The 21,628-nt window shown below is 37.0% G+C and overlaps 1 protein-coding gene and 1 pseudogene across 4 annotated transcripts in view; one reads left to right on the top strand and one right to left on the bottom strand.

Annotated features, from left to right (window-relative positions):
• The window catches only part of LOC122568284 (FH1/FH2 domain-containing protein 3), a 240,633-nt gene that overhangs the window by 211,133 nt on the left and 7,872 nt on the right, over nt 1-21,628 (top strand). For 2 of the 4 annotated variants that reach the window (XM_043727857.1, XM_043727856.1), the window contains 5 exons: nt 777-911; nt 1,812-1,954; nt 3,305-3,575; nt 3,971-4,094; nt 15,103-15,270. In XM_043727857.1, the coding sequence (XP_043583792.1) occupies nt 777-911; nt 1,812-1,954; nt 3,305-3,575; nt 3,971-4,094; nt 15,103-15,270 (841 nt within the window). The remainder of the gene's footprint in view (nt 1-776; nt 912-1,811; nt 1,955-3,304; nt 3,576-3,970; nt 4,095-15,102; nt 15,271-21,628) is intronic. The other 2 variants (XM_043727859.1, XM_043727858.1) reach the window with 2 other exon arrangements.
• Nucleotides 4,430-7,051, bottom strand: LOC122568287 (annotated as a pseudogene).

The following is a 21,628-nucleotide window of genomic DNA, read 5'->3' as shown; positions in this document are numbered from 1 at the left end:
GTAACGTGTACTCGTACTTTACCTTCGCAACGAGATCTCTCAAATCGATCCGTCATTCTATTTTACTACGATTTAAATAAATCAGTCTAGCGTAAATTATCGGATAACCGCGAGTTATTCGATAACAACCCCGGGGATTCGACATAAATATTCTACAGATATTATTTGATTTTCCAGCAGCGTCCGAAATTCCATTAATTATTAAAATTAATTAATTACATTTCGTCCTGTAATCGCGATCGTTCTACAATATTGTTACAATAAAATAGTAGTTACAAAAAGGCAGTGAAATTTAATCGAAGGAAATAATAAAGAAAAGTTCAACGCAGAAATATGAAAAACTAGAATTTCACCTGAAACCCTTTTATCGCTTCACAGACAATCACAATTTGACACGAAATTAAATCTAACGAGAAAAAATCTAGAAAGAATTTGGCGAAAGAATCTAAACAAGCCAGAATCTCATCCAATTGTATCCACTCGTTGTTTTCATCCAGTCAAAAAAGAAAAAAAAGAAAAATTAAAACAAAGTATGAACGAAAAAGGAGCGGCAAGTTGAAAGGAGGGAATTGACGTGGCAGAATCGGATATGCCGTCCTCGTCGAGTTAGAAGCGCGTGGTCAACATCGATTCCGGGTTTTCGCAGCAATCACGTTACGCGCGAAAGTGGCCAGAAGCGTCGGGTGAAAAGCCTGTACCAACGGGAACGTAGAAGTTAGCCAGAACGATATTCCGTACGTTGTGTAACGTTGAAACGTCGCTTCGTTCTTTTTTAGGTGAAGGGCTTTCAGCTGGAATACCTCGCCAAAGTACCTGAAGTAAAGGATACGGTTCACAAGCACTCGCTGCTTCATCACCTTTGCCACATGGTGATGGAGAAGTTTCCGGATTCCACGGATCTCTATTCGGAGGTGAGAGGCAGCTTACTTCCGCGTCGAAGGAACCGGATAAAACTTTAGTCTCGTCGCTTCGTCGCTATGCACGTTCGCTAGAAACCGAATAACCAGCGCTACATTTGCGAAATCGCGAGCGAGAACTTCGTGTCCCAGACGAACTTCTTCTTCGACTCCGGAAACTATTACGAATGGTGTTTCGCGAAATTGTAGCGCTCGCCAGGAATTTTGGATTTCCGGTGTAATTGCGGTCGCAAATAATTTATAATTGATGTTTGTTGTTGTTACCGAAGTGAAGTTATTTTAAGCAATTTGAGTATACTGGTATTCGGAAGTGTAGCCTTTTTATTCGGTTAAAACGAACGTAACATGGCTGAGAAGTTTAGCCAGGCTGGTTCGATACGTTAAAGACATTTTTTACAGGCTCTCTTGCGCAACGGAAGTAGAATTAACGAAGTTCCATAAATTACAAGTTGCAAATTACGAGCATCGATGAATGTAGCGCTTTGCCTTTATGTAGCACTGACGAGTTTAACGATAAAACAAAATTAATTATAGAAGCAAATTTCATAAATTCGAAACTACTTAATTATCCTATTTGTTGCGCAATTATAAAATTATAAAAGAAAAGTCTTTTACATAGAAATCATATTTTGTCAATTTTCTAATATCATTAGTCACATTATCGCGCAGGTGAATCCAGATAGAATTATTCGCAAGTTCTCGATTACTAAAGGAAGATAAAAGTCTCCCTGCGTTTTCTTTAAAACTGTTTCTTCTGTGTAGCGCATTTCCTAAGAGAAATTGTATTTGTATCACTTTCCCAGCGAGTCGTTCGTATATTTATTTCATGCAGAATAATTCATACACTTGTCGTTTGAAAATCGAAACCAAGAAAAGTCTATGAATCTTGTTCAGATCGGCGCTGTGACAAGAGCATCGAAAATCGACTTCGACGAGCTCGCGGCAAACATCGGGAAACTAGAGAGCGAGTGCAAGGCATCCTGGGACCACCTGAAGCTCATCGCGAAGCATGATGGTTCCACGATGATGAAAGTCAAGTAAGTACCAAAGTCGAAATTGTACGTCGTCAGACGAGATCGATTCGATCTAGGGAGATCGTATTTCCTCGCTGGCCTTTAGAAGGGAACTTCGTTCCACCAAGTTTTGAAGTTTCCGAAGATTCGTACGATGTTCGATAAATTCGCGGCAGACTTTTTTTCCCGTGGCAAAACTGGCACAGTTCCAAATGGCACCGCCATTAATTACCGAAAGCGTATTTCTTCCTTCCATACTCCTGCTTCCTGCTGGCCCCCTTTAACCTTCTTTCTCCTCCTTCTATTTTTTCTCCCTTTTTTATTTTATTTCATCTTATCCCGTTTCTACTTCGTGGTGGATTTTCGGAGCCTTTATCTGTTCATCCCCCTCCATCGAGCTTGTCCTTATCTAAGTCGGTTATATTCGGTAAGCTCTTCTTCGCTCTTTTTATCATTTTCTTTTGCCCTTAGTTAAGGTTATTAACTTGTGCGTTGCTGGCGAGGCAAGAAATTGGTAGAAATGAAATAGAGTTCGTACAGATCGATATAACATTATACGATATGATAAGAATTTATTTGAAAAATTTATTTTTAAAAAATGTAATATCTACTGGAAGATAAAATCAATCGATCGCTAATTCAATTAATTGCTACAGCTTTTTAACACAAATCAATCCATCGTATCGTTAAGTTTATATCGATAAAAAAATTCTGTACTAAGTGCCCGAGTACTTTCCTCAGCTACTGTGTATCGCGGTGATACTTTGTTCAACGGTGAAGCGTCTGGTTAATGTTGGTTGGCGTGGCCGCTGCGTTAATTAAGTGTAACGGGACGGCCTAAATGTCGGGCTGGGTTAATTCGTTTTTGCCTGAAACTCGTTTAAGCGATCGTCTACGCTGATCTCCAGTCTTCTCGAACGTACTGGAGTAATGGAAATGTTTCATGTAAAAAATGACCGTTGGTGATTGCCTTTTTGCGAACCTTGATATTAAATGCTGTCAGAACACGATGATTCGTCGGGACGGGAAAATCCGCGAATGCGGCGTATCAAAATTATCGACGTCGCGTTTTCGTTGATTCGGATCAATATGATTTAGAAACATGAGTTCTGCTATTCAAATGCTTCTATTCTATAAACGTACATGTAACTAAAATTCATTTTTCGTTTCAAATGCGTCTGCACGATATAAGATATTGATTAGAATTCTTCTATCCCGCACCTATTTCATCGAAGCATAGAAACTATCGATATCGCAAACATAGCAATAACAATAGTCTCATAAATCAATATAAAAAAAACTTATTTCATTGTATACGATGCAGCAAGTTACACGTGATATTAATCTCCGATTTCTGAATGCTGTTTGTCGAAGCAGAATGTCAGACTTCCTGGCGGACTGTGCGGAGAGGATAATCGTGCTGGGCATCGTGCACAGGCGGATCATAAATCGATTCCACAAATTCATCTTATGGCTGGGGATCCCGCTGCACAGGGTGCAAGACACGAAACCGAATGAGTTTTGCCGGATCGTGTCCGAGTTCGCGCTCGAGTACAGAACCACCCGGGAGCGGGTGATACAGCAGCTGGAGAAAAAAGCCAATCACCGTGAAAGAAATAAAACCAGGGGAAAGATGATCACAGAGGTGAGTTACAAGCGGTGCCTCGGCTCCCGGTGCTCGTATTTTTCTTGGACCGGCGGCAGAGGCGGCGACGGTGGCCGCTGAAAATCTTTCAGAAGGGCCGGCCCCACTTTCCTCTCTCATCAAATACAGTTATCGGAGCGTGAACGGCATTATGGTGCGCTCCGGCGAGGGGAATAAATTGCTTTTTTGCCGCGGGGAGAATCAATTTCTTTTCTTGCCTACCGTTGCATTAATATCCCGCTTGTCTCCGTTTTCATTTCTGTCGCGATATCGTCGAACGTACGCGGATCTCTTACCCAACTGACGCCCCCCCCCCTCGCCCCTTCTTTCCATCCCTCGTTTTTCAACCACTCAGCCTGTTCACGTGAATTCGACATCCACTCTGATCGTTACAGGTTGGTAAATTCAGGACGAAAGAGGATCGCGCGGACGCGGAGCTCAGGCAACTGCTCGGAAGCGATATCTCCGACGTGGAGAGTATTCACGGTACCCTACCATGGAGGAGACAGAGGAAAGACGGTGAGTTTCCTTTCTACTGTTGCTTGCCTTTCTTCTTCTTCTTCTCCTTCTTCTTCTTCTCCTTCTTCCCTTTTTTTTCCTTATCGCCTAACCCATGTCCTTTTTTTCTTTTATTTGGTAAATGTATGCTATTTTATTTGCTTGCTAAGAATTCTTTCGATGTTTCTAATTTGTAATCATGCCGAATATCGAAAGAATAATCGGAGTTTTTTTTTTAATAAGTTACTTGCATTTTATGAATTATTGAACGAACCCTCCAGGAAGTTCCATTTTCAAAAACGTAATTTTTGCAAAAGGTAAATACTTACGTACACTCCGTTTCATAACTCAGTGAATATTTACTAATTTTAGGAGCAACATTTATTTGGATAAATGTTATACAAGATGTTACTTACATTACCATTTAGAAACCAACTTAGTAATTCGTTTAACTTAGTAGCCTAAGTTGCAGGAGCCTTGTGGCCTTGAACCGAATGCCGAAGGCATTATGTCGTCATCTATCTTAAACATATGACGTCCCGGAAAGCCATTCACACATCCCCTTCTGGTTAAATCGCGGATCATCCACGTTTGTGAGTAGGGCTCGTATTCGTAGCTTCCTGTGCCATTTCCGGCGTTAAAACCGACCTATACGTAGGTTACAATGGTTAATTAATTTCAACCGATTAATTATAAAATAGAGACTTCTCGAGTTGCACTTTATCATTGATATATGTACCTGACAATAAATCTATCTTTAGATAATAAGCGATTATGTCGTTGACATAAATAACGAAATTTTTATACCAAAGGATAACAGAAGATTCGTCTAATATATCAATATGTATTTAGTGCAGTATTAAAAAGCGAAACTTACGAATGCCGAGACTCCACCTTCTCCATTCACAGTATCACCACCAGCTTCCGTGTGGCTGGTCCATTGAATATTCAGATAATTAAATATCACGTAAGTGTTCACTTCGTCTGTGGCCAAGACCATTTGGAACGTATTCGTTTTGTAGAGGGAATTATCGATACCACCGACGAACGACATATTTTTCCATGTTACTACGACTGCGTGTTTAGGCTCGAAGGCTCCGGCTCCAATCATTCCTTCGCGAATATCCCATTTGAGACGTTCGCGCATTTCCACGCCAAATTGATCTGTTCTGCTTTGCAAATTTTCTTCGACTCTAAAGTTCATTTTCGTAATCGATTTCCACGTTATTCAATGTATTATTTAATCATTTTTGTAATTTTTAACCTACCTAAAGTATACGCCAGGTATTCTCGGGTCTATGTCTGTTGGTCGAATTTCTCCTATGCGACATTTACTGAAAAATATTCCTATAAAACTAGGATCGTTCTCCTTTGGCCAAGTTCTGACCGGAAACACCAGAGGATAAGTATAATGCATCGGAGGATCGGTAAATTCTAGGTAACCATTTATCGATACCTGTAACGTGTGATGTATATTTTAGACGGACACTTGGGGATTTATTAATATTGGCAGGTTAGGTTAGCTACTAATCACTGACGCTTTGATAAGGAGATGACTAAGAGCAACGTACTCTGGTGTAATTGAATCTGAGCCCGAAGAATGGTAATTGAAAATTGAAATTCTTGTGTACTTGTGACATCGAAGCTTGGATTTCCCTTTGATAATCGCCATCGTCATAGTTACCACCCCTGTCGATGTACCAATACATGAATTTCGATCGAATTTCTTTCAATCTAGCCTCCGTTAAAACATAATTCAGAACTGAATCATCCGGATGAGGCGCGTATCTGTCTGCTTCCGATAAATCTGTAAGGATACACGAGTTCCGATATTTTGGTATCGATATTTGATGTCACGTGCGATAATCATTTGGATCATTTAATAGTTTAATTAATAATTTTGTATGGAAATGAAAATACTGCTACTAGCTTTTCTGGATTTTCTGTTAATATCGCTATCATGTCTTTAGAAACAAAAGTTAACGAACGACGTGTGTCTGTATGGATCATAACGCGATCATCTAGATTAAGCCAATTGTAATAGCAGAAAAAAGGGAGTAATTTTAGTTCAGATATCAGAAATATATGTGGAAGGAAGATTGAAAAAGCGTGTTACGAAACTGAAAACGATACCATCCAATGATTCATCTGATAAAACAGATAAGATTTGATTCGTTAATCGAATTAAATAGCAAAATTACATATAGTACATCTATCAATCAGGTATTATACCTCTAAGAGAAAAATGTGCCTGGTTAACGTGCAACTTTTCTTCACGGCAAAATTCTCTTAAAATTTTGAGGACATCCTGTCTTGATTTATTTTTTCATATCTTTTACACAAATAAAAAAAAAAAAGAAATAGTTGGTATCGAGATACCTACCGTATCTCGCATACTTTCCATTTTTCCTTTCGACTATTTTATCAGAGAAGTCATCGGAAAATGTGATTTCATTCTCAGTTTTATTTTTTTTGCTCAGAATTGTTAACGGCATTGAACGAAACTTCTTCCACCCCTTTCTTCGTTTCGTCCTTGTCATCGTGATTACCTCCATCTTCGTTCACATCCATTTGCCCGGATAAACTTTGCTCTCTTATCGGAGATATCTGTCCGGTATATTTATTACTTTCGGCGATCGATTTCTTATTATCCATAGATTGGGTCTCATCCAGACCGAACGCATTCTCGAACGATTCATTCTCAATTTGCGCTGATATCTGACTGCTCAGTGAAAGGAGGAGACAGCAGAAAACGATCGACTTTGGAAAAGCAAAAACACCGATACAAAACTCGTCTCGCATTTTTAGTAGAAGTAGATTGCACCGATTTGTCTAATTTACTAAAAGAGACTGAGCCTGAACTCAGGTAACGACTAGTAATAACGGAACTGATATCAGTAATATTGTGATAAAGCGCGTTTATCTTCTTGCTACAAGCGGATAAGGTAAGGTTGAAACTCGAAACGATTGAAACGAACGAAGTCCGGCAGTTTCTTTATTATTTGCCGATTCACTGGCAATGTCTTTTTCCTTGTTTCTCTTTTTTGCGCAGTGCTGTTATTTAATTATTTAATTAAAGATCACAAAGTTACTATGCACAATGTTTATTATATTTTTGGAACGATGTGCTATTTGCGAAATAAATGTGTTTCACGATACTCACTTTTAAAGTGTGGTAAAAAATCATCCTACCATTAGTTTCGTAACGTAAATGCGTTTTACAATAAAAAATAGGTATAATAACACGCGTAGGAGATACTAGGTGAAAAATAACGTAAAAATAAAGAAGAGAATATTGCTTGCTAATTGGATTATCTACAAAATGAGATAACAGAATTATAGAATATATTTCTCAAATACCATGTGATTTATTGCGTTGATCTAAAATTGCACAAAGGCTAATTTTCATGAATATTTATTAAAACACTGAATACAAGAAATGATCAGGCTTCAAATGTATTGATCTATGCATGCATTGTATAAGTATACTTAAACAATACAGTCCTGCATTTTCTTTCTTTAATCTTTCTATTCTTTGCATTCTAATTCTCATCTTCTATATTGCAATAAAGGTTTCACAGAAGCCTTAAAAATATATTTGTTTATCTTTTTTCTATTGCAATTGTATCTTGTATACCAGTATTCTCACAAACGCTCGCGAGGGAACTATATTTTATGTTGCACGGTATTCTAAATATTTTCGATTAACAGCACGTATTACAAAAAAAAAAAAAGAAAAAACTACGAAATACTTAAATTGAAGGATACAGAAAAATATTCCTATAGTTTTATATTCAAGTAATGACATTTTATGATCCACGTAAGAGATTCGAGTGCAATATTGCGGAGACGGGCGCTCGATCATTAAACTGAAACATTAGAGCATTTTATTTGTAATAAAATAATCTGCTCCGACTGATACGTAGTATTTCTCAGTATTACAAAAACCATACAGATTGTCTTAAGAAAAAGTTCTTTGAAAAGTACTCTGAAAGCCCGCAGTTAATAATTGATAAAACGATTGATACGCGTATTACTGTTATCGATATGATATATTATAGCGGAAAAATGTAACAAGTAAGCACAGAGAAACAAAGAAAAAGATGTTCTAGAGAAAAACTCTTGCAATTTCTGTTACTATATCGTTCGACAAAGATGGACCGTGTGCTAAATAACGTAGTATCACGCGAAATATTTGCTCGATTCGTTCTTCCATCGGACATCAAAGCGCAATTTGCAACATAAATCCGTTTTCTGCGTATCGCATCGTTCATCGATCGAAACATTCTAATATCCTGCCACCGACAAGTTTCATATTTCTACATTACGCGACGTCTGGCTCCGCGATACCGTAGAATACAGAACGGGGCAATAGAACGAAATAATACCGTCGCTTGTTGTGCTCGATCGAAGAGCAGAAATCACTGCTACGTTTTCATATTTCTTCTTTTTTTTTTCCTCCTCTGTTCTTTCGTCGAGCCCCGTGGAACAAGCTACTAATTTCATTTGCATGTACGATAGAGAAATTTATTGCGCTCGTGTGTGGCTCGCACTATCATACGAGCTCGTTACGCCTTCGATGGCGAATTAATGGCGTTGAAAAGTGATGGAGGTGGAAAAGAATGTAAAACTAAATGAATGGTATTGCGCTTACGGGTTTTATGGTAGTAATTGCGGATAAATAAAGTACATTTTATCTACGGAGTTAATTTTCTCCCGGTACTTTATAATTTCAGAGTTTCCTGCGATAAACGATTAATCATTTCATTGCTTAATCGATGTGATGCAAAACAGAAAATATAGGAGGATTTGATTCGTTTGAGATAGAGCAAGGAAGATCCGTTTAATTTGTACGACATTAAAGAATATCCACGCGTGAAAAACACAGTTATATAAGTATAACTATATAAGTAATAAACACAGTTATATCGTATAATTTAAATAGAAATAAAATATAAATATAATTTACGAATATATTTCGAAATACTTTGAAATCATAAATTAATTCACGAATTCCATAAGCATCTCTTAGTAAACTGTACCCTCAAAAAGCAAAATTCTGTTTCAATTCTTTTTACCTAAAAAATGAACTTTTTCTTTCCATCTCGATATTATCCCTTCTTTTCTCAACGACGCATTCTAAACAGAGGAGGGAAAAAAATTCTCATTTTCAGGACGTTTCGGATTTAGTTGGCCCAGGTGAAAGAATGGCCAGCTAGCCAAAACTCTCGTGGTCCTCCTTAGCGGTCGGAAATATAACGCGTCGCCTTAAAAGGGTGGCTCCGCGGCGCAGATAAGAACAAAGTGCGAAAATTTCTCCTCGTTTCTGTAGCATTGGAACCGGTGGCGGCACACGAGATAAATGCCCTCCTTAAGCAAACGCTCTCGAGGCTAGATTCGAGGATAGCGTCGGCTCGTTTGACGGTGTTACCGGAAAATGAAAAGTAACGGCATCGAGATTTCAGAACGCGCGCATCAGGCCACTCTGCGCCTCGAAAGAAACGGCGGGGATCGCGTTTAGAAGATAATCCCGCGTGAAAGGGGTTTACGTTGTTCCCCTGCCCACCTTCAATATTTTCCTTCGTCTCGCATTTTTGTCTCATTCCTTTTTGCCTGCTCTTTCCTCGAGAAAGCTTTCCGCTGAGTCTTGTTTATGACAAATTGTCTAGAATTTCGTTATCTCGCCTTCAGAAGGGTTACGTGACATTATATTTTCCGACGTATTCATACATACTACTTGCAAATGAAATTATGCACGTAATTAATATGCGTTTTTGTATTAATATGCAGAACTTGTCGATTAAAAAATCTTGTTCGTACGGATCGTGCGCTTACGAATCGAGGGAAGAAAATACGCTGTGCTGGAGTCTTACGCCAACTACATCAGAAATTCTCTTTACGATGTTGCTTATTTATGGTTGGTCCTGATTCGCAAATTTGAAACTACTGCGATAAATAGAGCCTCGTTCTAAATCTTATAAAATACGCATGAAGATAAGCCAGGAGAGAAAAGAAGCGAAATGAGAAGCTGCTTCCTGAAATATTAATAAGAAAATAGCAGAGAGTGCGAAGTTAAGCGATTAAAAACTTATTCGTTGATGTTTCTGAAAGAGTTATTACTTTTGGAAACAAACGAAGAACTTGTTAAAGGTATTAATTATTTCAAATTATGAGTTTTTAACTAAATAATTCTCTTAAAAACGACGAACGAGTCGATGAAAATTAACATAGCATCAAACGTTTCTCAACTCGTTCGTAAAACTGTAATATTTCTTCTCGATGAGTCACGTAAGATTTTAGTATAGCAGTGTACATATAAAGGAGATATTATTTCAACGCAATATGCAAAAAAAAAAAAAAAAAAAAATGGCAGTATCGTATACTTCGATGATATCTGTTGCAAGAGACAACCAGAGTAGCGCTTGTCTGACTACATATTGGTATATACCACTGTCGTTCTATCTTATCGGAGGTACATGCAGCGTTCGTAACATTTTGCAAAAATTCTTCGCAAAAGCTTTGCGTTTTTTACATTTTCATGTTTTCGTTAGCGTATGTGGAAATGAGAAAAGAAAATATGCATAGCAAAAGTAATAGCAAGATTAATTAGACAGCCGCCAAGTGCGTAGGACGTCGAGAATGTGGAAAACGGGATGAAGTTGTCGCATTCGTGATGAAATTTTTTTTAAATCATATAATATATTACGGAAGCGACGAGCTAACTTAGTCGACGAGATGGAATAATTCGGAGTTAGTTGTAGATAAAACCACGTAAAATTTGAGCATTCCTGAAACAAGGAAGAATGTATAACAAGACATAAAGGGATGCCGCAAATATGACATTATCATTTTGCTATATCAAGAGGAACGTAGAAAAGCGTAATTTTGAGACATAACTGTTTACGCCCTCTCAGCGAAATTAATTAAAGAAGTGAAATTTAGTTTGGGCAACTAATTTCAAACTACAATCAATTTTAATGCAGTTTATACAATTTTCAAGTTGAGAGTCTCGTTATTAAAGTTAGAAAACCATTTATAGTGTACTGACGTTATCCATTCGTAGCTCTAAGAACATGTCTATACTTGTTACTGATAATAATCATTTATTAATACATATTACCTATACGTATTATCCACATAGTGACACAATTTATACATATACTTGTATTCCCAATTATCTTTATCCGACTAGTTATTTGAATTACGATTCTTAAAATGAGTTACCAAACATTTTCCCGTGACAAATCTGAAATTCTGTACAAAACTAATTATCTTCGTATTATTATACTCGGTATACGCTAGAAAATTCTAAACGTCATTATTCGCAATTTCGTTCTAGACACTTTCCCACGCACTATTACACGTAAAACGGCACAAAAATTCCCATAAAATATCAGGACCTGTTGTTTACGAAGCAATTTCGTGGGACAAATTCCAAATTCTATACAACTCGACGAAGCAATTTCGATTACCTTGCGGGTGCACTGGGTCGAGCAATGCCATTTCCGTGTCGATTGCGCGGCTGTTTTATGGTAACTTCCAGCATTTCAGTTACGGAATTAGTTCTCGGGATACACCGCAGAAGATGATCACAACGCTTTTTGCGGAAAGCGATGGATAACGAAAAGCAGATATCTTGCAGGTCACGGAAAATCATCTCGTATTGTCATCGCGTCTTCTTGCCCTTCTACCTTCAAAAAAAGGCGTTGAAATTCTTATGCTTACCGTGAACTGTACACATATAAAGGTCTTAGAGGGTGGAACCACCTCTTTACGGCTCGTAAACTTGCCAATGCCCGCGCATTACCTGAGCTCCGCAGCCATCATAACTTTCCTTCCTTTTATTCCCTTGTATGCTCTTCTATAAAATATCTAAACGCCCCCGCCTAAGTCGAGCCGCTACTTCACTACGTGGACAACATCCCCTCTGTCGCCCATGACCCCGCGAGTTGAACACCTAGATATATCATGTGAATTTTTCCACGTGGTCCTTTGCCGCTTCAAGGATCACGATTTGTCGCGGCAGATTCTCTCTCAGACGGGTATCTTCCGACCCGTTATTGCATTCATATCCGCGGTTTCCTTGAGAGGGTTGTATTTACGTCGAGATTGCTGAAAATGAAAAGCTAAGGGGAAAGGTAAGGGTGGCAACTGTGGCTTTTCTTTCCTCTTTTTATAGATGTACCTTTTGCTCCTATATTATAGGAGCAACGGTTCAGGTGGACCCGAGGAATTTGGAAGATTTTTTAATAGGGTACACGAGGCGCAGAATTCAAGGAAGGCGAGAAGATAATACGAAAAATTTAATTGGTATTATTTTTTTATTTCGTTTATCTGGTCACCTAGAGGCGGACAGTAGATTCCATTTCCACAGTGATCGCACCAGTTAGTGTATTCTGGTTTATTCGAGGAATAAACTTTCGTAGAATTAAATCTTTGAATTGTTTTTTGAAAGTATCGCGGACAGAGTGTTTGTGACTATCGGTAGGTACTAAGTAGACCTAAGTTGTAGGTATAAAATTGAATAAAAATACGTATGGATTTATAAAATGAAAAACAGATATTCACAGGAGTTTTATTGATCGTACAAGTTTTATTTCGTCATTTGAAAGTTTTCAAAATCCCAAGACTCCTACCGTACGAATCGTTTTGATCCTAGGATTATCGAAGTCTCAGAGTCTTCAAGATGCTATAGTGGACAAGGTTCCAAGACCACTGACGCGCCATGATATTCGAGATCTCACGGTTCTCGAAGTGTCTGAGTGCCCGAGATTCCTGGATACACACGGCGTCAGGAAACACTCAGCAAATAATACGCCAGAGGCTTACTAGTTTCCTAATTCTCTAGTTTCCTAGTCTCTTATTTGGCGTACCCATAGTTCCAAGTATCATTATGAAAAAGCTAAAAAATTTTGCAAATACTATGGTAAATGGTAAACACCTATGTATTACTATTACACTAGACTGTCGTTCATGCATTCGATAGACAATTTTAATTTATACGATACTGTTTCCGTGAAAAGATAGTAGATGCTAATTACTAACTAGCCATTACTTTTTGGTAAAATTCTCAGATTGATATCGCAAGTTCATCAATGTTTAGGTTTATAAACAGTAGCATGTATGCAGATAATACTTGAATAGAAAAATTGACGTATCATCAACGGTCATTAGAAATTCTCGTAGTTGTGTCACTGCAAGGATGAAATAGTAGACAATTTCCTTCTAGATAGTTGCAAAGTTAAAATCGTTTAACCTCGTCGAAAATAAACAGAGTCACGAAAGTCCAGTAATCTGCGACATTGAGGACCCACATCGGGTTGACCACATCGCAAAACTTGGCCCTTCCTTTGACCCTGCTTCATGGGAATTCCCACTGCCTTCTCATCTCCTTCTTTACGGTTCTTCTCGTGAGCAACCTTCGTATCGGATTTACACAGCCGCCGAGACCGCCAATGGAAGCTTCTTTCAGGCGAGTTTCAAAGAAGCTCTCAAAGGAACTTACCGTGCTTTTGACGGTTCCGAAGTTTCTGCCCCGTGGACTGACAGTATAGAGAGACTGTTCCGCCAAGAGTTGACCGGGGAGCCGCTACGAAAGAAAAATGACCTCGTCCCCTTGTATCGACTGCTCGAGTAAACGTCGCGGTACCTCTGTGTTCGACGAAAATATGTGTCGAGAATCGTTAATAACAGAGAAGGTTTAAGAACGTTGGCATATAACATTTTAGTATTTCAACTTTCGTTGGATCGTGATATTGCGAAGATTGGGACATGTTCATGACTTGGGACATATTTTGAGATTCGATGATCCGAATGGAACCTTTTTTTAGGTCTTCAGGTGTGTTTGTACGTCTTCTTTAGATGTACAACGTAATACAATGAGAATATTTAAATAAAAAAGAAATATAAAGAATAAAAAATTCGAAATATCAATGAAACTTATAAAATAAATTTACATTGATCTTAAGATTTACATTTACAATCATCTGTGGTATTATCTGACATTTAGAATAAATTTTCCAATGGTAGAATTTTGAAGTGGAAGTAGTACGAATGTAAAATTGAAACTACAGACTAAGAACTTATTGTTTATGTCATCTTCTTAAGATAAATCTATTTTGAAAATTGAATATTAATTATGTACTTACAAGTATGTTATGAGATTGAGAAATTTATAACAAGCAGAGTTGATCAGTTAAATCTCCATGAAGCGTACATATTAAACGTTAATATTGTTTTCGATGAATGAAAGCCTCGTTATTATTAATTCCCGTATAAATCATCGGTTCCTCTATAATTGCATCTTTAAACAGCCCCGTTCCGATGACGTAATTTTCCACATGGTGACACATTCACCTAGAATCTATCTTTCATCGTTCATTCCATAGGAAGTTCGCCAGAAATATTCCACTCCCTAATCGGATTATTCTCAGTTTGCATTCGACGTAGTTCGCAGGCCTGAGGTTTTAGCCACGAACTTTCTTACTATCGGAAGTTCATCGCGTGCGCTAATGCCGAATCTTTCTAACTAACGGAGCAGCGTTTACCTTATAATTAATTATAAAGTAATAAAAAATGATAATCTTTCGTGTAATTAATTTTCACGCTTAAAGAAAATGGAAATTAACTTTTGTAAATAAAATTGCTACACTGATGAAATTAACTGTCCTTTGAACTAATTTCCATCTACATTACTTTTAATATGAAATATTTGTTATTTGAGTCGTTCCCCAAGATTTTCTCTTATAATATTCAAATAAACTTTACAGATTTAAATAAAGATTAAACTTATAATAGTTTATCAACTATTAATACGTATTATTGTTATATCTAGTACTTTTCGGTAGAGATAACAACAAATAGACAAAGCAACGATTCTTTAAGCCCGTTAACTAATATAAAACAATTTGTAACTCTTTAAACTCTTTAAGTGAGATACTAACAAAGGATTCGGATGCCGCTGTTTTACGAGTTAAATTCAAAATTCCAACGTCGAAATTGTAAAGAGAACGTGAAATGTGGATTTCAGGTCGTACATCGCTGGGTCCGTTGCTTCGCGACGAAAACACCAACGGGAATCTTACTGATGGTGACGACGAGTTGCTGGAATCGCTGGTGAAAACAGCAACGAAGACACCGGCAACGAGAACAACGCCGAGGGAACGCAAGAGGACCAGACACGCCGATCGTAAGTCTTGTAAGTGTGATCCCCGCACCCTGCACTTACCCTCCATTCTTCCGCGCTGATCGATCTGTCCATGGTCTTTCTTAACAAGATCGATCGCTTAATCGGTTCCTTGCCGATTCATTTTCGGCGTCTTCGCGTGACGTATTTATGGACCAATCTTTTCAAGGACTTCTTGGCGTACAGATCAATTTTGAAAACCATCGATATTTTGTGTACTATACACGCGTTGTTGTTGAACTCGTTTAAACGATGATGATTAAGAAATAATTGCGACGAGAATCTGTTGACAATTTTCTCATTGCATTGTAAAATATCCAAACATCTTAAAGAATTGTCCTAACTAATTCAAAGGATTAACTTAGAAGCAAAAAATATCTATGTAATTAATTGTTCATAAAGTGTGCAAACGATTCAAGTTTCATTGGAAAGTATTGATATAGGGTTTCTAGATGATGTACGTCTCATTTCAAAATTCGTTACTTCTGCGTTGTTATTCTGTGTGTTATTCTTAAATTTTCTCACGAAGCATCGATCTCATGCTCGTATTTATCGAGTTAGGAGGCGTTAGGCGATTTCTAAAGATATCTACGAGGTTCGATTGAGCGGAAGGTTCGATGAGCAGGTTCATCGATTGGAAATCTTCCGAAGCGGGAATTCATTTTTCATCAGGAGATCGTGAAGCTCGATTTACTGGTTGGGTTGATTAATCGCTCTCCGGATTTGAGAAGCGTTTTCCCGGAGATTCTAGTTTTCTAGCGGAAAACGCAGATTTCGATACGATCGACCGTTGTTTGCAGATAAATAATTGGCAGGTTCGGGAAGTGATTTCTGGAAACTCGACCAGCGATTAATCTACCGGGATTCGACCAACGAGACAGTAATTCGTTGACAACTTTCTCGTTGTATTGGAATTATGGCGTCATTTGTCATTTTCGTCTCTTTTATTGTGAGTTTTGAATTAAATATATTACAGAATCTAAGCGCTTAAATTTTTATTAAAATTATGTTTTTAATAAAATAGAATTTTTTTTAAATATTTGTTCAAGATTAATCGTCGATGTTTAAGCATGGGAATAGAATGTTTTCCATATGTAGAATTAAATGTTGATTTTTCTTTGTTTCTTTTCTTTTTTCTTGCCACATGTATCTTCTGTATGAAATCTGTGAGAAAATGAAGATTTTTTTAAATGGTCGATTTATCTGAATCTGATTTCTCATATCCAGTGACGATACGATCTATCACAGACAGCAACAGACACGGGCTTGAAGTTGCACTAACATTAATTAAGAAAAGTTCATAGAAGTTCGTAATCCTCCTCGGGATTCCTTCATTCGTATCCACGGAGAAAAACCTCTCCGTTGAACTGTTCTTCTTGATCGCGTCTATGCAGTAGGACAAAATTATAGCGTACAATTATTAGCAATTTCCATCATTTCGAAGATTTGTTTTGTTACGTGTATTAACGCGATTACTATAATATCAATTTGTAGCTATATAATTTAAAAAACAATTTCATTCACTATTTCTATTACTTAAGGAATATATAAAGGTTCATTCGACGTATTATATTCGATCCATTTTTGCTGATTAACTAGGGAATTAACTCATCAATCATATTACCAATCTTTCGAACATAATAATTGTTTTATTGAGAAATATTCTTTTAAGCGTTGTTTTATTTGTATCGAAAATAAATTATATTTATATCTGTTAACACAAAAGTTTCAACACGTTAATATTTACGAAATAGAACCAGAATTTTCTCTAAATATTCGAGCAATTTTCATTCAGAGATCAATTCGTAAACAAAAGGAACAAATTGATTGCTAATACTAATAACGCTTCCTAATTTTTCACGATAGAAACGGTATTAATTTCTGTTGTAACCAGAAAACCGACAACGCCAATCATAATTTCGTGAAAGAAGTTATCTGTTGATGAAATCAAATAAATCTGTCTCCAGGTTTAATGCCGAGCTTTTAATCCTTAAAAGCGTCCGATAAGGCGGGCAGGTGTTGACAAGTCGAAGTGAAACAGTAACGAAATCGATTCCTGAAAATGTTAGCGCTAGTATTATTCCTGCTTTATCGGTGGAATAATTTATACGTCTGTAAATGGAATCCTCGAGTAAATTCCTCTAAAACGATCTAGTACGATCGGTCCATAAATAAAGATTCGCGAGACGCATCGATCTGTAAGCGGAAGTTCGGAGGCGAAATTCGAAACGCCCGCGATCGAAGACAGCATTAACATTAAACAAACTTCGATCGTTAGTTGAATTTTCTTCGAGCACCTTATTGGCACCGATCTTCCTTCATCTTTCCTTTCAATCTCGCGTAACTGTACATATACGGGGTATGAAAAGGTTTCAGCTATATTTATAAGGTGTGATTTTACGCATCGAGGTAATGAAAAAGGTTCGGGTATTTATACGCAGCAATTCAGTTACGACCATGTTGTAATTGTAAATTAAAAAGCAGACACCCCATATTGGAGAAAATGGATAGCCCACAGAAAGGATATTTATCTATAATTACTTGTCACAGTCGTCGAAAATTAGAAATTCTAACCACTGAACGATTTATGGCCCTGGCTAGATACACTGGCTCGTGAAAGAAATTCAACAATCATCACAGTATCAAACTTTTATATATTGTATCGTATAAAATATTTTGAAATTTCCTTAGTGATATGATTATATCGATGTTTGAAACCAATCTGGAAATGCATACAGAAGTTACAAGACATTTATTGTAAATATATAGGGTGGTTGGTAACTGGCGGTACAAGCGGAAAGGGGGTGATTCTACGCGAAAAAAGAAGTCGAAAATATAGAATAAAAATTTTTCGTTTGAGGCTTTGTTTTCGAGAAAATCGACTTTGAATTTTCGCTCGATACGCGTGCGCTTTATCACGTGTTATAACGGATCTCACTGTAGATCGTTGTCTCGATGGATATTATCGCAGTTTAAGTTTGTTTTTGCCGTAACGGAAGATTAGGAATACATGATGAAATAATATGAAGTAATCATAAAGTTTATTATTAGAAAAATTGCTGAAAATGTTGCCCATTCTGCCGAACACATAGTTCTGCTCTTCTAATTAAATTTCTATGAACACTTTCTAACGTATTCGATTGTTTTAATGTATGAAAGGCTACAATAATTTTTTCTTTCATCCGTACCGAGCGAAAATTCAAAGTCGATTTTCTCGAAAACAAAGCCTCAAACGAAAAATTTTTATTCTATATTTTCGACTTCTTTTTTCGTGGAGAATCACCCCCTTTTCGCTTGTACCACCAGTTACCAACCACCCAGGATATTGAGTAAAATAATTATTCTACGGCATAAATAGTAATTTTAAGCATATAATAACTGTTAAAGATAGTGCCACTTAAAATATCGAGGCTTATTGAAGCAACTGTTTAAATAATTTTACCATCTCTGCGAAATCTGTACTTTCAGATTTCTTTCAAACTCTATCAATATAATCGTCTGGCCTCGTTACAACGTTAATGAAATATCAAAATATTTCGCATAATATACATAACACATATATTTAGAAGAAATGTCTATAAGTGTTCAGATACTTTTACGTACCATTGTACATCGTTTCCAATTATAAAAGATATTCGAAGAAATTGTTTGTCAAGAAGTTTGAGTAAAACTTGTGCATTTCCACCGGCAGGAATAAATAATCCCAACTACGACAAAGTTTTGATCACCATGCGTCATGCAGACCACGTAGGTTTCGCAAGTTTTTCAAGCAACATCTGCGGTGGCAGTTTTTTAAACGGCTTTCCACGAAAATGAGACGCCTCCACAGTTTGGTGAAAGTGTCATTTGCATTTTATATTGCGGCCATTCACAGTTTCGGGACACACGGTTCCCGGAGCGTGCTGGTCGCACCGTTTTTATAGTTGAACGCGTCAACTTTTGAAATACCACCGAATTCTCCTCGTATCTCCGTTGAAAACGTCTTTTTTCCGTTTATTGCCGGGTGTTTTAAGAATTTCGTTTTCGACGTTACAAACGAGTGTGCGAAAAAAGAAAAAGAAATATAACGGAAAGGAACGTAATGCGAAGTGGCGAATAAAATGTTAAAGTGTCTTTCGAGGTGTGACATTTTTGCTGTGAAAATGAAATATAACCGTGATACTGGCCGCGGGAATCAGTTTTTGGTATTCTCGATTTTTATGAAACTTCATATAGAAAATAGAGAAATATTTGACTTCCTTCTAACGCTTGTATTCGAACGATGCTGGTAGAATATCACTCCCTGCACTTTTTAAACAACTTTTTTTTATGTCCAGTTATTACATCGAAGTTGGAATATTTACACTTTTAAAAAATACTATGTAAATTAGTGTCCGTATAATAAGTATTTACATATAGCATATTCGTAATTTCTACATAGTTTATACAGAAAAATTAAAAAACTTAGAAACAAACTCGTATAGAAATATTTACATTATCAGTATTGCTATAGTAACACCGGTAGCGTATATAGGATTAACCTTCGTAGTAGTAGATTTATAAAAATGAAAGATTCTAAAGATTCAGATAATTCAGCAATACGTCAAACGCGATAGACTGTGCGTAGAAAGATGCAACCCCAGACAAATATTCTGATTTCTTTCTCCTCTATAAAGAAGTTTCAATTATTATTATTATATGTCGCCTATCGATACTGTAATTTTTTAATCGAAAACAGGGGTAGATTTTTACCAACGGAACGTATAAATGTTTCCTGCATCGTATAACGAGGTATTTGCTGCACGCACGCGACGGTGCAAAAGGATAGAAGATAACGATTAAATATTGCACACATACCGCAGTAAAAAAAAAAAAAAAAAAAAAAGGAACGCAGGCATATCGGCATAGAGAGAAGTTCGTAGTGCGTGCTTTCTGTGAAAAGGATATACGGGAGGAAAGCAAATAGGCTACGATTTCAATTCCTATGCCACACGTCGCGCCGTTTCGAACGATCGATGGAAGAATGAATCCCGTTCGTGCCACTCATAATAAAGTCAAGATTTACACTTTATGGATCTGTCTCTTCCTTTTTCTTTTTTTTTTTTCTCTCACTGTGCAGCCGACAGACGCATAGTTTGGATTTTTTTTCCCTGTTTCTACAAATATTTATTCGTCTACCTAAGGGAAAAGCGACAAACATTTCAATCAGAAGTATCGTTTGGTGCTTGAGTCGCATTTATAGACGGTTTAAGTAAAAGAGTTTAGCGGAGTGGAAATTAAACGTACGTGTTCCTGGAACTTTAACCTATTTACCGTTGATACGCTCGCAATAAAATATAACGCAGAGTTGATTTTATATCATTTCGTTGCGCGAACTATTTTCTCTCATTTATTACGTGCGTAGTTTTTTTTATCAGTTACTTTCATTTGATGTTGATATTATAAAAATTATCGACATCTTTCTTGCATAATAACCTTTCTAACAGAATGAATATTATATAGCAGTATAACATATATGTCATCGCAAAATAACGTCCAGTTTTTAAATCGAAAAGGAAAGTATTGTAACAATAATATCAGTTTATAAAAAATATAGTTGAAATGCTAAAGGCATTGATACAATAAATATAGTTTGATAAAATACGTAGAAGGAAGAGAGTGACATTACCTGGAAGTAATTTGCATTTTCTAAATTGAAGAGAAAAGTATCATAGCAACGATAGCATTCCATAAAAAATACAGTTAAAATGCAAAAGGCATTGATACAATAAATATAGTTTCATAAAATACGTAGAAGGAAGAAAATGATATTTTCTCGAAATAATTTCCAGCTTCTAAATTGGAAAGGGAAATTTAATAACAACGATACTAGTTCTCATGAGAAGTTAAAAACGCAACGATTTAATGTAAGCAGCAGTCATTAGAATACACAGCGTATTTGGTCTTGTTCGAGTTAAGCTCGGGGCTTACGGAGGTTTCTGCACCCCATCTCCATTGGCGTAATATAAAAACACCACTGAAAACCTCGTTATACAAGGAAACATACATTAGCGAATATATTTCCCGTGGAAACGTGTTGATTCTCTCCATCCGGCAGCAAAACACAGAAAATTACAAACACATGTAAGAGACTTGGTCCATAATGCATCAACGATGTTGCATTAACAGTGAACGCGTTAGGGGTGGTAGTCGCCGTACGTACAACACATAGAGTATTAAATAAAGTAAATGATATAATAAGTTACGAAGAGAAAAAGAATCAGATTGGGCAAAAAAGAACAAAACGAGGAAACTAGTTGCGTTGAGGGGAAAATAACTATCGCCATTGTGTTAGCATGCGTATATGTAATTCAGGAGGCGTGCTTTACACCCGGTGAAACCTCCATCCTCG

The sequence above is a fragment of the Bombus pyrosoma genome, linkage group LG6, assembly GCF_014825855.1.
Source record: "Bombus pyrosoma isolate SC7728 linkage group LG6, ASM1482585v1, whole genome shotgun sequence".
Taxonomy (NCBI): Eukaryota; Metazoa; Arthropoda; class Insecta; order Hymenoptera; family Apidae; genus Bombus; species Bombus pyrosoma.
This window is presented reverse-complemented; position numbering and strand designations above follow the sequence as displayed.